This window comes from Urocampus carinirostris, chromosome 12 (genome assembly GCF_059441175.1).
Source record: "Urocampus carinirostris isolate Australia breed hairy pipefish chromosome 12, RoL_Ucar_1.0, whole genome shotgun sequence".
Classification (NCBI taxonomy): Eukaryota; Metazoa; Chordata; class Actinopteri; order Syngnathiformes; family Syngnathidae; genus Urocampus; species Urocampus carinirostris.
The window spans coordinates 28569154-28586639 of NC_142360.1; the positions used below are offsets into that span (position 1 = coordinate 28569154).

Below are 17486 nucleotides of genomic sequence, written 5' to 3' on the forward strand. Positions count from 1 at the left end.
GGTGTTATATATATATATATATATATATATATATATATATATATATGCGGCGCCCTCTGTTGGCTGCGGCTGCATCGGCTCGCTACAACGGGTCAGGTGCAATCGACATTTCGTTCTGTGTACATTGTTACACAGAATGACAATACAAGGAAATTATTATTATTATTATATATATATATATATATATATATATATATATATATATATATATATATATATATATATATATATATATATATATATATATATATACAAAAGAGGGTGCTGTTTACTCAGGTTTAAAGCATGTCGTTAGTATTAATCCTTGGCAAGGTTGGATAGGGTTACTTTAACTTGATTACTTTCAATTACTTTTGGATGACTCCAATACCAAATATGCTAATAAAAGACAAAAGAAACTAAATATGAATACAATGATGACTCACAACACGTGGTAAGCTTTATCTCCTGGCTTTGATCTCTTTGATCTCCGGCAAAACTAACATCAAATGCGACAGAAACAAAATGAAAAGAAATCCAAACAGCTTGCCAACATCATTTTTGCCGTTCCATGTATTCTGTTACTCCCCAAGCCTGCACAAAATGTAGTCATTTTATTCATATTTAGTTTCTTTTGTCTTTTATTAGCATATTTGGCATTGGAGTAATCCAAAAGTAATTGAAAGTAATCAAGTTAAAGTAACACTACCCAACCCTGATCCTTGGATGCATAAGTGGGGTCTAAAATGACCCTATGGGTTATCTTTTTTCTCTGTGTTTATGACTCTTTTTCTTTTTTTTCTCTGTCTCTCTTTCTCAATTTCTCTCTCTCTCTTTCTTTCTTTCTTTCTTTCTTTCTTTCTTTCTTTCTTTCTTTCTTTCTTTCTTTCTTTCTTTCTTTCTTTCTTTCTTGTCCCCCTCTCTCTTTTTCTTTATTTTTCTTTCTCTGATTTTCTTTCTTTGTTTATTTCTCTTTCTTTCTTTCTTTCTTTCTTTCTTTCTTTCTTTCTTTCTTTCTTTCTTTCTTTCTTTCTTTCTTTCTTTCTTTCTTTCTTTCTTTCTGTTTGATTTACTATTTTGGCCCTGCGGGAGTGCCGTGTCAAAATGAGTTTGACAGCCCTGCTTTAAACACATGCTTGAGCCTGTTAGTAGGGTATTGCGCTTTTTAGGTTTCAGTGTATTTCAATAAATAAAGGTTTCTACTTTGTAGATTTTGACTTTCTTGGTTCCTATTTGGAACGCAAACCCTGTGAAAAACAAGGGATTATTGTATTGGCTTTGTACCGTACATATGACTCTCCTTGAGAGGTTCTGTTTCTTTGTCACATGTCTGCTCTGAAGCCTTGATTGAATATGTATGTAGAAAGGCGTGTCGCTGAATATCAATTACAACCTACATTAGCAGTTACACGTTGGAGAGACTTTTCAATCGAATCATAGCTGAGCAAGTGGAATCATCAAATTGAGTTTGAGAAAATGAGTGCATTAAAGGCTTTGGTTGTTTTTGCCTTGGTGTGCAGCTGCACACAGGTAAGTTTTTTCATTTATTTTTAGTAAAACGTTCCTAAAAGTCCAAATACAATTATATTTTTACTTATTTCAGTATGTTTTTTTTGAAAAGCAAGTGTACTAATATGTTTGAATTATAATTTACAGGTTTCAGCTCAAACGGGTATTGTATATTAATTTTTCTAATATATTTTGTGTACATCGTGTACTGATATAAATACATATCATGAATTCTATTTAAATGTTATAAACTTAATAACCTAAACCAGTGTTTCTCAACTTGGGATCCAAGAGTGGGTAGCGGACCCGTCTTCAGTGGGTCACAGGACTTTTCCCTGGCAAAATTATGCCAAAGGGCGGGTCACTTACACAGTAGAAGACGATAGTGCCCTACTTGACCTCTCTTTCCTGTTGTGTTTCAAAGGGACCACATTGCATTTTATTCTGATTTTGTTTGTTCTATTTCCCAGAAACAGGTCCCCAGAAATCTTAATGATAAGGGGAAGGAAAATTGGAAAGCAGTGAAAACTACCATTGAGTGAAGATGGAAATGATTGTGAAATAGGAAACTATTCTACGAGTGTCTGCCTTTGAAGCACTGCTTGAAGGAAAAGGAAATGGTTTAAAAAATTTATAATTCTAGCTTTTTTTTTTAACTAGTATATGATCCTTATAATGTACACAATTAAATTGTCATTGTTCTATGTTGCGGTGCATAGTTTAAGGTGTCCTTTAAAAGTTTAAAATGAAAGATTTTCTCTAATAAGTATGTGTTCACATTGCCCAATTGAGTTAAAAGAGCCTTTATTCACATTTTTTCACCGCGCCTATCTGTTTTTTTCTTACTTTTATTATCAGTGTTCCAGCCACATAGCGCGTTACGCTGTAGAGATGGCGGTGGGGGCGGGGGTGTGATTGGTGGCGGTGTTGTAGGGGTGGGGGGAGCTTCCGAGTGATGTCATGCGCGTGGTTATAGGTTTCTTTAATAGTCGGATGAAAATGGTGAAAGTAAGAAAAGGACTGTTTCAAATACAGTTCAAATGCCAACCCAACCCCCCCCAAAAATAAAAAAGGAAACGTTTATTTGTTATCTCAGAATTTCCCATACTTGCACGTGCAACAAACGAAGCCGCAATGGTGATTTCAACCAGAAGTAGGCGCCAGCAAGTAGAATATTTTTGAAGTCATATACTCCACCTTTAAGGACACCATTTTTTAAATAGTTTGGGTGTTAACCTCTTTTAGTATGCGGCTATTTTCAAGCACTTTTAGGCGGTTGGTTATATATGATGCAGGCTTATTTGCGGGTATACCTGGTATTTGGAGCCGTTTTGGTTTTGCAGCTCAATTTGTTTTTGGGAAAAAAAGAAATAAGGGGAATATGTATTTTATTATCACTGCTTTTAACGGAACAATATTTTCATTCGACAAATTTAAGAAGCGGACTTTTTCTCATCATGCTGGAATGATGGGTCTTCGAGTCAGACCAGTTGAGAACCACTGACCTGAACAACTATTTTAATTGCAAACATAACATTAAGGTATTTTCTTCCGAATGTTCTTTTCAATGCTTTTCTCAGGGTTCATTGCATCAGTGTTCACAATGACATCCAAGAGTGCAACTCTCCAATGGAACGCGCATCCCGGAGCTGCCTCCTACCTGATCAATGTATACCTTCAAGGCTCGCAGGACATCGTAGCATTCACTCAGTTTGGTGAAAACACTATCATGGGCACTGTTAACTCTCTGTCCCCTAACAACATGTATGACTTCATGGTGCAACCATTGGATATTAACCAAGATCCACTGGATATGATCACGGTTCAGTCATTAACAGGTGAGGTTACCATATCAATTCTGGTCAGGTGACAAGAAATGGTGATATTTACAGTGCCTAGCGAGAGTATTGGCCCGCCAAGAACTTTTCGCCATATTGCCACATTTCAGGCTACAGTCTTAAAGCTAAAAAACTGAAAATGTTTACTAAGAATTAACAACATGTAAGAAACAATAGTGAAATGGAACCAAATTATTCCAAGATTTATATTATATTTACGATGAAAAAACTGAAAAGTACAGTATGTGTTGCAAAAATATTGCCCCCCTGTTCTCTCAGCTCAGCCAACTGACCCCAGAAGTTGCCATAAGCCTTCTGAATGATCAAATGTTGAGGTAATTGACTAACAACGACAAACAGAGTAAACAGATGTGTAATTTTATCTTCGTTTAAATGCAACTGCTCTGAGATGGGCTCCGAGGTCTGTAAAAGGAAACAAACAGGATTATGAAGACCAAATAACACACCAGGCAGGTCAAGGATAAAATTGTGAAAAGGTTCAAAGCAGGAATGGGATACAAGAAGAAATCTACACATCATCCAGAGCACTGTGCGAGCTATAATCAAAACAGTGAGAGCATAAAACCACTGCAAACCTAGCAAGATCTGTCCCTCACACAAGGAAAAAACTAATCAGAGAAGCAACCAAACGATCCATGATCACATTGGATGACCTGCATACATACACAGCTGAAGTTGGCCAATCTGCATATAACAACTATTAGTTTTACTCTGCATAATCCCGCCCTTTATGGGAGAGTGGTAAGAGGAATGCCCTTTCTGAAACAAAACCATAAAAAGGCCCATTTGAGGTTTTCAAGAGGGCACATGGAAGACATGTATAAAATGTGGAACAAGGTGCTCTGGTCAGATGAGACCAAAATTGAATTTCTTGGGCTGAATGCAAAGCGTTACGTTCTGCGCAAGAATAACACTGCCGAAGATTCTGAACACATCCCCGCTGTCAAACATACAGTAGTGGCAGCATCATGCTCTGGGGTGGATTTGCTTCAGCTTGGACTGGAATGGGATGGTTAGAGTTGATGGGATGATAGATGGAGCCAGATACAGGGTGATTTTGAGAGAAAATCTGCTAGGAGTCTGCGAAAAATTTGAGAATAGGGCAAAGCAAATCTACAACGAAATGTTTTAAAACTAACAATATAAAAGTGGGGCAGCACGGCGGCGCAGTGGTTAGCGCTTGTGCGGCACAGTTCATGTCATGGGAACCTCCTGCGTGGGTTCAAATCCAGCTCCAGACTTCCTGTGCGGAGTTTGTATGTTCTCCCCGTGCTTGCGTGAGTTTTCTCCCACATTCCAAAAAAACATGCATTTCAGGTGAATTGGCCGGTCCAAATTGTCCCTAGGTGTGAATGAGCGAGAGAGTTGTCTGTCCCCGTGTGCCCTGCGATTGGCTGGCAACCAGTTCAGGGTGTCCCCTGCCCACTGCCTGGAGATGGCTGAGATGGGCTCCAGCCCCCCCTCCCGCGACCCTAATGAGGATAAGCGGTACGGCTAATGAGATGAGATGAGAATAAAAAAGTGTTATGATGGCCAGGCAAAAGTCCAGACTTCAATCCTTTAGAGCATTTGTGAAAAGATCTAAAAAATGCTGTGCAAAAACCATTATCATCCAACCTTAAGGAAGTAAGGAAGCGTAGGCAAATAATTTTGTTTCGGGATGTGCAAAACATAAGACACATACCCCAAAAGACTTGCAGCTGTAATCGCAGCAAAAGGAGGTTGTACAAAGTATTCTCAAAAGGGGCCAGTATTTTTGCAACTAGGGCAATATGTCTAAAAGCTCTACTGTGGCTAATACTTTAGCATTGTAAATGAATTGGGGATATAATCTTCTTAAAAACAAGTAAAAATGTACATTTTCTATCCTTTACTTCCTGATTAAATCTACATTTTCCCATTTCAGCTCCAGGGGTGATGGAGCCCATCCAGATCATAAAGCCAAAGGACAGTCAAACATTAATAGTTGAATTCAACCCGATGACAGGAGCGACTCATTACTTTGTCCGTGTTGAGAGTTCTGATGGTTTTTTTCGAGAGGACATGGTTTATTCCTCCCCGGCTGAGATCTCTTCTCTCGTGCCGTACACGGAATATACCTTGAGCATCATGGCGGCCAGTAGCGGAGGCCGCACACAGCCCTCTCCGACTGTGACTGGAAAGACAGGTAACGTTTTTCCACTTTCATACCTTGGAATCCCTGCACAGCACACAGGGGGATCGCAACATGTACACCCAGGGGTCTTAAAGTCGTGGCCCGCAGGGTATTTTGAGGCCCCTGCCTTGATATGAAAGTCTAAAACAGGGGTGTCAAACTCATTTTAACTCGGGGGCCACACAATAGAACAAACATTCTGTCCGGGGCCGTACTAGTGGATTAAAGAGAAAGAAAAAGAGAGATAAAGAAATAAGAGAAAGAGTGAGGGAAAAGGACAGAGGGGGGGACAAAGAAGGAGAGAGAGGGAGAAAGCGTGAGAAACAAACGAGGTAAAAAGAAGTCGTGAGAGAGGGGGAAAGAAAGGGAGCGGAAGAAAGAAATCCAAAAGAGAAATAGAAAGACAGAAGGAGATAAAAGAGAAAAGAAAGCGCGAAGGGCAGTAAGAGAGAAAGAGAAAAGAGGGAAAATGATAAAAGGAAGTTAGAGCAAAAGAAGTTAAAAAGACACAAAGAGAGAAAGAGACAAAGAGCAGCAAAGGAAGAGAAAAATGGAGACAGAGAGTGAAAGAGACAGAGAGTGAGAGAAAAGGGGTGGAAAAGAGGGGGAGAGAGAGAGAAAGAAATACAAGTACAGTGTCTTTGTTCGAGGCACCTTTCTTTGGCAACATCAAGTTGACATATTTCAACCTGCAGCTTGTTTTTCTCTTGCGCTTCTCTGAGTGTTGTCTCACGGGCCGGATTTAATCCCTTAGCGGGCCTGATTTGGCCCGCGGGCCGCCTGTTTGACCCCTGTGGTCTAAAAGGACAGTGCGTATTATTTGGGACCTGTTAGTTTTAGGAAAAGGTTCAGTTAAACAAAAACAGTAATTACAAGAAAATGAGAGATAAAAGAGGGGTTAGATCTATAGATTAGAACTGTAGATTACAAATTATAGACATGGATTATAGTTTATGTCATAACTTGTAGGTGGAGAATTTTTTATCTATTTGATGCTTTTACAGGTGTTTTTCTGTCGGTCTTTATTACTTTTTGTGTTTTCTGTTTTAGCTTTTCTTTTTACTTCTTTTGCGTTTTTTTTTCCCGTTTTACCATTTTCCGTTTTTTCTGTTTTCCTCTTTTCTTTCGTTTTCTCTTCATTTCTTTTTTCTTTCCTCTTTTCATTATTTATTACTTTTTTGAGGAGAAAAATGGTCACTTTGGGCCTTCGTAGTTTGTCATCTTCCTATGTAGCACTCATTTTTGGTCGCGCTTCACAAAAATGGACATCCGATGGTCAAACAATACACACTGTCCCTTTAATGTAAGTACAACCCACGCAAATTACGTATTCACTTAATACTAATTTATTTTATTTGCATATTCTTAATGTTTTTTTTCAGACCTTTTTTTGGAAGCTAATTTTATTAAAACCCCATTTAACCTAACTTCACCAAGACACTAGCTCCGGTGGCCCCCAAGTCAGAGGTTGAGACCCCTGATGTACACAATACAGATATACAAAAACCGAGTCATATTAAACCCCATTATGAGTAGAAGTCATCAGTTCTTCTTTCGTGTCTCACAACAATGTTTTGTATACAGTTACGCTCACTTGATACGTCAACAATGTCAGAGAAACTGTTGTGTTTTATCATGCGAGAAATATTACAGTGGGTAATTTTACCTGAGCCCTTGTTGTCATACACAAAGAGTTGACCTTATATTCAGCACATATCTATAACCTGTGAGTTTCACCCTCACCCAAGGGGCAACATCTAATCCATTATCCAAATAACCAAACATTTTATTATCATGACTGATACTGAGAATGCAATTTCTCGTGTGAAAATAACAAAACCAATATGAAGAACAAAAGCCTAAAAACCAACACACGGAGAAAATATTTTTATACCTAACATAAATACAATCTGGGGCAGCACGGCGGCGTAGTGGTTAGCGCTTGTGCAGCACAGTTCATGTCATGGGAACCTGTCGTGGGTTCAAATCCAGCTCCAGACTTCCTGTGCGGAGTTTGTATGTTCTTCCTGTGCTTGCGTGGGTTTCCTCCGGGCACTCCGGTTTCCTCCCACGTTCCAAAAACATGCATTTCAGGTGAATTGGCCGGTCCAAATTGTCCCTAGGTGTGAATGAGCGAATGAGTTGTGTGTACCTGTGTGTTCAGGGTGTCCCCTGCCCACTGCCCGAAGATGGCTGGGATGGGCTCCAGCCCCCCCGCGACCCTAATGAGGATAAGCGGTACGGCTAATGAGATGAGATAAATACAATCTCTCGACTGAAATCTTTTCTGTAGTCGGTTGAAGTCATCTAAATGTAGGTATGCATGAAATATTGTAGTGGAGCATTATCAGACACATCTCTCGCAGATGTTGAGATCAATTCATGTCAAATCACAAAAAAGTACCAAACACCTTTTATAACCCACAAGTAACAATGATAAACTGTAAACTTAAAACCACATCGAGGTGAAAAGAACCAGAGGTGGGTAGTAACGAGTTACATTTACTTGAGTATGTTTTGGGACATTTTGTATTTCCAGGCGTGTTCTTAAATCACTATACTTTTTCCTTGGGTAGATTTGTGAAAAAGAAACTGTACTCTGTACTGTAACTCAATGCTAAATCTATTCCACCCTGGTCATCCTGGAAGGGGGATTACCACTTGTGAGGCCCCTTCTCAAGCTGAGGTTTTGAGTTTTCCCTTGCCCGCATGTTGGTTTAAGATCAGGTAATGGTGTAATTGTAATCCTGTGGAAAATGAACAGATGAACAATAATTTGGTCTCGTTTGTGGATGCACATTACAAATATATTTCTCCTGTATGCATACAGATATTATTTACAAAAAAACAACAGTGTCAGAACCCGAACAGACGGTGGACCCAAATGCGTAACGTTGTCACACAAGCTTTATTTTACGGGAACAGGGCAGTCATGCGCGGGAACATAAACACCAGCGATTCGGCGATCGCTGGACAGAAGAGATCGAAACCGGACAGGACAGACGGGATCGATACCAGATACAGGATACACGAGCAGATACCGGACAGGACGAGACAGACAGGAGCGACACGGGATATTGGATACAACAGCAAGATACCGGACAGGACAGATGGGATTGATACCGGAGCAAGAGACCAGACAGGACAAGACAGATGGGATCGATACCAAATCCTGGAGACTGGAGCAAGATACAGGACAGGACGAGACAGGCGGGATCGATACCGGATACTGGAGACTTGAGAAAGATACCGGACAGGACGAGACAGATTGGAGCGATACCGGATACTGGAGACTGGAGCAAAATACCAGACAGGACGAGACAGGCCGGATCGATACCGGATATTGGAGACTGGAGCAAGATACCGGACAGGACGAGACAGGCGGGATCAATACCGGATACTGGAGACTGGAGCAAGATACCGGACAGGACGAGACAGGCGGGATCGACACCGGATACTGGAGACTGGAGCAAGATACCTTACTGGACGAGACAGACGGGACCGATACGGGATACTGGATACACGAACAGGATACCGGACAGAGTCAAAATACAAGTCTTGCAAGTGCAGAGGTTCGTTGACGGACTGACAAGGAGTGAATGAGAGCACTGAGTTTAAATAGGAGGGAAACAATCAGGCAACAAGCAGCATCTGGCGCCAAACGGGCGGGCCCAAATGAGGGCAATGGGCAACCGTGACACACAGCCAATATAAGTGGTCATAAATGAGGTTACTATTTGGTTACTATTAGATAGTTCTTCTTGACTCATTTATTTTCAAAAATTTGAGCTGTATTCTGAAAGTAAACCATTCAAGCAAGTTTTTTTCCCTCTCTTTCCTGCAGTTTTGCCTCCACTTCAGCTCCACACGTCTTCTCCTAGTAATGATACCATCGTTGTATCTTGGTATCCCACTGACGGAGCTGTCCAGTACACTGTGGCTGTGTATGAGGTTTTCTCCAACATAACCATTAAACAAAACACCACCAGCACAAATATGACACTCACAGGACTGGAAGCTGGCTCACTTTTCATGATCATGGGCTATGGATGGGATGTAGAAGATCGGAAAGGAGAAGGAAGTCTGTATTTCAACCAGACAACACGTAAGGAATTTCTACCTTAGTTTATATTCGCCGGAACAGTTATTGAGAAAAAAGTATTTTCAGTACCTTATTGAAAACTTGATCATATTATATTTTCTTTAGCAGCCTAAACTTGTATGGCACCCTTTTAGAGGAGAAATTTGTTGTATTTTAATTCAAGTAATACAAAAGGTCTTTTTCAAGCCGAGAGCAACTCTTTGTTATCAATTAGCGTAAAGGGCATCCAGCATGATTGAAAGAAAAACAACTCTTCATGTTATTACTATGTTGTTATTATGTTATTGACAGATTATTGATTCGAAGTAAGGTTCAATAGACTCGGTCAACCACTAAAAACATCATTTTAATATGAAATTTAAATGACCCAGAACAGGTCTGCGGGCACCTTAGCTGTCTTCAAGGGGGAACTTCGGTTCCCGTGGGCATCACCTTGGAGACCCCTGATTTAATACATAACACGAACCAAAATCAGGTTTAACGGTGCTTTATTGAATATTTACAACGTATTCACGACATTTCAACTTTTATACCCTCAAATGAAGTTCTCAATTCATACATCTGAATTGAACAGCAGTGGAAGTTATCTAATAAAAGCCCTAAACTTCTCTCTCTGTATCATCAACGTTAATGTCAGATTGCTGAAGTTTCCTTTTATCTTCAGGGAACGATTACAAGCAAATGTAATTTGGTCATTTACCACAGCAAGCACCAATGGCATCAACACAAAGAGACACATCTGTGTTACAATCTGACATTATTCTGCATGGTATGGTTGCCCTGGCGCTGCCGTCTAAAATATAAGGCTCACATTCTACGTGATGCAGCCCTCATTTGTGTTTTCTTTCAGCGCAGTAGTAAATATGTGCTTGGGTTTATAATCACAATCTTGAAGTCACATGATATAAAAACATGTGATGCAAACAACCTCGGTGCAGGGTTGAAAAACGACGCTGCGAAAATAAACGTCAGAAGTGCGAGGGCGCTGCCCCATTGGCATTCGTCAGCCAAAGGCTGAAATTTCCTGCACGGTTGGCGTCAGATAATCGCATTAAAATACTAGAAATGGACGGGAATTAGTGCATTTTATGTCTGTACAAGCATGCAGTTTTAACCCCTTAACCATCCTTTAAAACTCACCTAAAATCCCAATCAAAGACGTACCCAGAGTAAATTGAATGCTGTTCTTTAACCATTTGGCGAATCTGTATTGTTTTAGGTTCTTTGAAAGGTAACACGCTGAAGTTTTGTCTCCAACTGAAATAATTGCTGCAAGTGCTACTAACATTGAATAATCTAAGTTGGAACACAGATTTAGAAGGGTTTGTTTCTCGTCCAACATTTTTTTGGCAATCACATGCCTGCGGATGAGTATAGTAAGCTGGAAAACAGCTGGGAAAATAGCATGAAGCATTACCTGAAAATGAAAACAAAGTATTTTACACATTTTTCAAAGGGTATGTCTAGGCGTTTCCAAAAATAGCCATTTTGAGACTCCAAAAGGACTAGTGACTGGTGACACCATAACAGACATGTCGTTGCTTCTGTCGGAACGCTAACGGGTTAAATCCAATACAGATCGTACAAAGACAAAATTGAGTTTCATTCTTAAATTTGAGCATGAGGTTTTTAATCAGGTGCGCTCTGCAGTCCAGAATTGACGGTAGTTCAATATTGGAAGTGTTTCCTCCTTGACAGGACCTCCAACACCAGTTGCCGTTGATGTCTCCGTGGTGATGATTGATGAAGAAGCTGTACTGTCTGTGTCCTGGGAATTAAATCAGGAGGTTTATGGCACCATAGAGTACTACGTGATGAGTGATCTTAACCTCACATGTAATGCCACATCCAGCCCCTGTAGCCTGTCACCAGCAGTGGGCTGTGGAGAGATGCACACTATCCAGGTTATCCCCTCAAATCTTGCTGGGCCAGGCTACCCTTCAACTCCTGTCGAATTCATCACCTGTGAGTATAAAAACCTAAACTTCCACAGGAACTTTTAACAACTTTGGTCCCAAATACTCAATATATTCAACATAGTTTCAGTTCCCTAACCAACCTATTTTTTTCCATCCCTCTCAGTCCCTTGCCCACCTAAATCTTTAACCTTGGTGGAGTCAGGAGAAGGAAACTGCACTCTATCCTGGGATAATGAGGTCTATGCAGATAGCTACATGGCTTATATCAAGAAAGGTGATGGTAGTGAGGTCACATGCAATACTACTAGCAACAACTGCACCTACCACTGCCAATGTGGCTACATGTTCCAGATGTATGTGTTTGCCTACAACGATGCTGGTTCCAGTCCTCCAGGACCTGAGGTTAACTATACGACATGTAAGTCAAAGCTAAACATTGACAATTCTATTCTTGTGTCCCTAATTTGCTCATGTAAATCTTGTCTGCCTTGTTTTTGTCAGTGCCCTGTTGTCCAGAGGGTGTTTCAGTAACCCTGGTAGGCACGGAAACTCTTGAGATTACATGGACAGCTTCTCGGGGAGCAGATCTCTATGAGACACGAGCAGCGGATACCGCAGAAGTTATCCTGTGCAATGACACGGCACCTGTGTGTGCTCTCTCCGACCTGAGCTGTGATAGTTCCTACAGCGTTGTGGTGACACCATGCAGTGACTTAAGCGGATGTAATAGGGCATGCCAAGCTCACACCAAAGACACAGGTATAATGTTCCTTCTAAACTGTGTGCGTGGGCAATTGCCAAAAGGCCAGACTTTCTCAGCACACAAAAAAGCTATCCTGCGCATAAAAATTAGAAAAAATTGCTTAATTAGTTCACTGGGAAATAGTGTACCCTCTAAGCTGCGCGCGTGCCCAATTGCGGACTGCTCACACATTCTCAGGGCACAAGAAAATCTAGCCAGCGCACAAAAATCAGGGCTCAAAAATACTAATTAAGAAGCAACTTAAGTCAAAGTTACAGTGAATAAAGGTAAAAATACACCGGTTCCCCTGATGTTGTGTCCTAAATGCGGTATTTTGAAGTTGAGTCAAAGTGGAACGAAGTTGAGTAAAGTTAGTAGAGTTTGTCGAGAACCGGCTTCTTCGGCTCGGCTCACTAAAAGGAACTGGGAAAAGGAGAGAGGGCGGGACAAAGAAAGAAAAAGAGAGAGAAACGGTGAGAGTGTGAGAAACAAAAGATAAAAAGTCGTGAGAGAGGGGGAAAAGAAAGGGAGAGGGAGAAAGAAATCCAAAGAGAAATAGAAAGACAGAAGGAGAGAAAAAAGAAAAGAAAGCGTGAAGGGTATGAAGAGAGAAAGAGAAAAGAGAGAAAAGGAGTAAAGGAAGCTAGAGCAAAAGAGGTTAAAAGACACAGAGAGAGAAAGAGACAAAGAGCAACAAAAGAAGAGAAAAAGAGAGACACAGAGAGTGAAAGAGACAGAGACAGAGTGGGAGAAAATGGGTGGAAAAGAAAGAGAGAGAGAGAAATAAATAAAAGTACAGTGTCTCTGTTCGAGGCGCCTGGCTTTGGCAACAACAAGTTGACATATTTCAACCTGCAGCTTGTTTTTCTCTTGCGCTTCTCTGAGTGTCGTCTCGCGTGCCGGATTCAATCCCTTAGCGGGCCTGATTTGGCCCGCGGGCCGCCTGGTTGACACCTGTGGTCTAGCTTGATCTCTATCATTCAAAATTGAATCTGTGACTTCTTTCTAACCAGCACCCTGCATGCCCAAGTACATCCAGCTTGATCACAAAAACTCTTCCTGCGTAAATGTAAGCTGGGCAGCTAGCAACCGGGCCGCCAATTACAGCGTGAGTGCAGTGGGAGAAGATGGCATTCACACTTGCACCTCAAGTGGAAGTAGCTGTGACATAACCGGTCTGTCTTGTGGAGGCATCTATGCTGTCACAGTCTTAGCAACCAGTCTTGCCGGACACAGTTTACCCAGCTACTCTGAAGAACTAGAAACAGGTATAAACAAACTTGATAACCAAATGGGAATAAAGTCTCAATACACTGATATGTAATTGATTACTTTACACGCTTATTTTCTTCCCCCACAGAACCTTGTTGTCCAGCCAGTCCCACTGTCCATCAGGTCACTCAGGCAATGACCAATGTGTCATGGTCTCATGCCAAAGGAGCTTCTACATTTATGACTTCATTGACATCATCTCGTGGTCATGCAAGCTGCCACACCGAGGACTACCATTGCCTCATGGGATGCATCACTTGTGGCACAAACTACACACTCACCATGGAGGCTTTCAGCCAGAGTGGGCGCAGTGTCAACTGCACTTATCAGGGCTTTTCATCAAGTAAGTACCGTAAATTCCGGACTCTAAGCCGCTACTTTTTTCCCGAATGTTCAGCCCTGCGGCTTATTCAGTGAAGCGGCCAATTTATGTCATTTTTCTAACGGCCACCAGAGGCACTCGAGTACAAAAGGTAAAATTTAGACCGGTGGAATTGTGCGCCGAGGTAGACTGCATCCTCTTAGTTTATGTTCGAATTGTCCATATGACAGAGGACAGAGGTTCGTTCTGATTATGAGGAAGACGCCCTTGATGGCGACAGTTATAAGGAGAAAGACGAGGACGGTTTACCGTAAATTTCGCAATTGCGGTACGGCTTTACTTTGCGAGCGTGTTGCTAGCGTGTTTTTGAATAAGGGGGCGTGGGACGACGTCTGTATGACATAGTCTCTATCCCACACTGGGGAAGATGACGACAGTTATAAGGAGGAAGATTAGAAAGGTTTACCGTGATTACTACAAGTACGGTATGAGTTTTTAACAGAGCCGTTTACTGTGTTGCGAGCGTGTTGCTAGTAGCGTTTTGCTACCCTTCACAGGCACGGTTTGGGATGAAAGTCATAATATTATTATTAAAGCTTTGAAAACTCTCTCGGTGTACCGTCTTTCTTTGTAAATATCCCAGTTCGAATCCCGGCTTGTCCGTGTTACACGTCGAAGTGTCCTTGGGTAAGACACTGAACCCCTAATACCCCCAATAAGCAGGTTAGCTTCTTACATGGCTGCAATACAAGGCCGCTATTGGGAAATGTGAAGCACACTGTAAAGCGCTTTGGGAAGTCACTGACTTGAAAAGCGCTATATAAATGCAGATCATTTCATTTCACGGCTTCACCGCTTGCCTGTGTCTGCCCGACAGGTGCATGTTGTCCATCAGGTGTAAAGATTTACAAGATGGCTGGAAACTCTTTGCGGCTACAATGGCACAGCGCGGGCAGCGTCCACCGTTACATAGCTGAAATGACGGGCAGCAACAACAACAACTACACTTGCACAACATCCGAGGGAGAGAACAGCTGTGATTTTGTGAACGTCCAATGCGGAGACCTTTATCATGCAGTGGTCTCTCCGTTGACATCAGACGGCAGCAAAGTCTCATTTTGTGCTCAGAGGGTTTATTCAGGTAGGGTGGCCCACGCTAGACTTTCATGAAGGTTTCAGTCATTTCTAACCAGATGAAAATATGTTTTGCCTCTTTCAGTCGCTTGCACAGGAAGTGATATTGGTACAGGTAAGTATATTTTGTGAATAGTTTAATCGTAGTCGTTCTATTTTCCATACATTTGTCATCGTTTAAAACAGGGGTCGGCAAACCTTCGAATGTCACGAACCAGGACAGGAAACAGGAATGAGAACCCAATCGCGTAACGTTACTCACAATTTTTTGGGGAGAAGAGGAATGCGCGCACACTCGATCCGGGGATCGATGGTCGCGGAAGTAGATTGAAATCAAACAGATCGGGCCAAAAATAAAACAGGATCAAAACACAGGCAAAAACGGAGATTCACAGGACTTGGCATATTACACAGAGTCTAGCAGAAGTTTCACAGACGCTCTGACACCAGGCAACTCGCAAGACCGCATTTAAATAGTCCGGCAGCAATCTGTCAACGCGTTTCAGCTGATGTCAGTGGGCGGGGCCAATTGGGCGCCATGGCAACCATGACATTTATTGCATGCTTTGGCGACATCGAGTGGACATATTAAAAACTGCAGGTCATTGTTTGACTAGTAGAAGCTCCGTTTTTTTCTTATACTCAGCATTGTCTCGCTGGCCGGATTATATCTGTTGGCGGGCCTGATACAGCCCATGGGCTGTAGTTTGGTGACCCTTGATTTAAAATAACCGAAATGAATGATTGAATGGAATGAAATTTGTCTGGAATTTCATAAAGCTATTTCATTTATTACAGTGATCTATCGAGGCAAAAGAAGTGTGGATCAGTGAGGTAAAGAACTGTAAATGCATTTTCCACAACGGGTTTTCAAAATAATGTGTTCTTGCATATATTTTGTATCCACAGCCTGCTGTCATCTGATATAACCATCTCCAATTGTAACTCTAGTGCCTGCATCGCCTCTCCTCCTTTGGGTGCATACTACTGTATCTGCTAGTTGTATATTTAACAGTTGTGAGACTTCAGAAATGTAATTGTAATCGTGTATTTCCTAAACATTTCACAATACGCCCACTATTCTAACATAACCTAGCACATTCATATCCAGTCCATTACTTCATTTAAATGAAGTACCGTATTTTCCGCACTATAGGGCGCACCGGGTTATAGGGCGCACCCCCCAAAAATAGTTTTTAGTCCTATATTTTGCATACATAAGGCGCACCGGATTATAAGGCGCTACAATGGGAACGTCAACAAAACAGTCAGACAGTTCAGTCAAACTTCTTACCCCCTTAACATTCCGAAAGCTTGCAAAGAAGCAAATACGTGTCGTAGACACGTGGGGATGCGGTGTCCGTACGATGTCACTCTGATGCATCGTTCCAAATATCATTCGGAAGGTTAAAGTCTTGGGATTCAAAAAATGCCAACCATTCCTTAGTTTCTATTTTCTTTTTCGCTCGCAACTTTACTGTGCATATGACAATGAACACTTGGAATTGAGTTTAATTTAAAAAAAGACCCATCACAGAAACATCGATATCACTCTGAAACAAGATACTGGGAAAATATATAGCCGGAGTAGCTCACCGAAGTCGTTGTGTTCAATAATAATGTGCAACCATGGTCCTCTTATATCCGTGAGTGTAGTAAATCCAGGATAGTAAAATATTTACAAATACAGTACAGAAAATTAAAATACTGTTTTCTCTATGCCGTCAACCCAACATGCTATTCACATTCATCTTTTTCGGCCAATTGCAGGCTTTGTTTTGCCCCTTTAGCCTATGCCAGCCTGTAAATGATAAAAAGGATCCGCCCCCTTTACCTCCGAATAACTTTAGCCAATAGTGATTGATTCAAATGATGATTGACACATTGGTTAGCTAATGAAACGTCGGTATATAAATCCCAGCATACACCGCGGACTACTTCGCGTTCAGGGGAAAATCTAGTCGGCGGCTGCTTTCATTAGTTGCAAGACTTAATATTGATCCATATATAAGGCGCACTGTATTATAAGGCGCATGGTCAGCTTTTGAAAAAAAATAAGACTTTTAGGTGCGCCTTATAGTGTGGAAAATACAGTAAATTAATTTTACCCACAACATGTAAGGTACAATACCTTACGGAACTATTAAAAAATCTACATTTTATCATATTTGCAGATATTTGAAAAAACATGCATTATTTATTATGCATGAGGGATATTTTCTATAGTGTAACCAGCCAGAATATCTGTAAAGTTTATCACTCTCTGCAGCTTGACCCCAAAATGTATTTTTATTAAATTTGTCCATCCATTATTGATTTTAAATCGGTCATTGTTTGATGTATGGACAATGACACATAGAAGCACTTAACAGCTGTGCACCAACTGTGTGATTTTAAACATTTGGAATTAAAATGTATATTTTGGTATTGTTAGGAATTAAACTATATTACAAATGTAACGTTTACCAAATTGTTCAAATGAGTTATCTGACT

The 17486-nt window shown here is 41.1% G+C and overlaps 1 protein-coding gene across 1 annotated transcript; it reads left to right on the forward strand.

The window, feature by feature from the left end:
* Positions 1-1455: 1455 nt before the first annotated feature.
* LOC148355421 (fibronectin type III domain-containing protein 7) lies at positions 1456-16030 on the forward strand. Its single transcript, XM_088349851.1, has 14 exons — positions 1456-1509; positions 1636-1651; positions 3069-3326; positions 5254-5514; positions 9347-9607; positions 11303-11569; positions 11687-11941; positions 12025-12282; positions 13279-13533; positions 13626-13880; positions 14737-15000; positions 15079-15108; positions 15792-15827; positions 15903-16030. The coding sequence occupies exons 1-13, from the start codon at positions 1456-1458 to the stop codon at positions 15824-15826; spliced, it is 2469 nt and encodes an 822-aa protein (XP_088205977.1). The 3' UTR covers position 15827; positions 15903-16030.
* The last annotated feature ends 1456 nt before the right edge of the window (positions 16031-17486 follow it).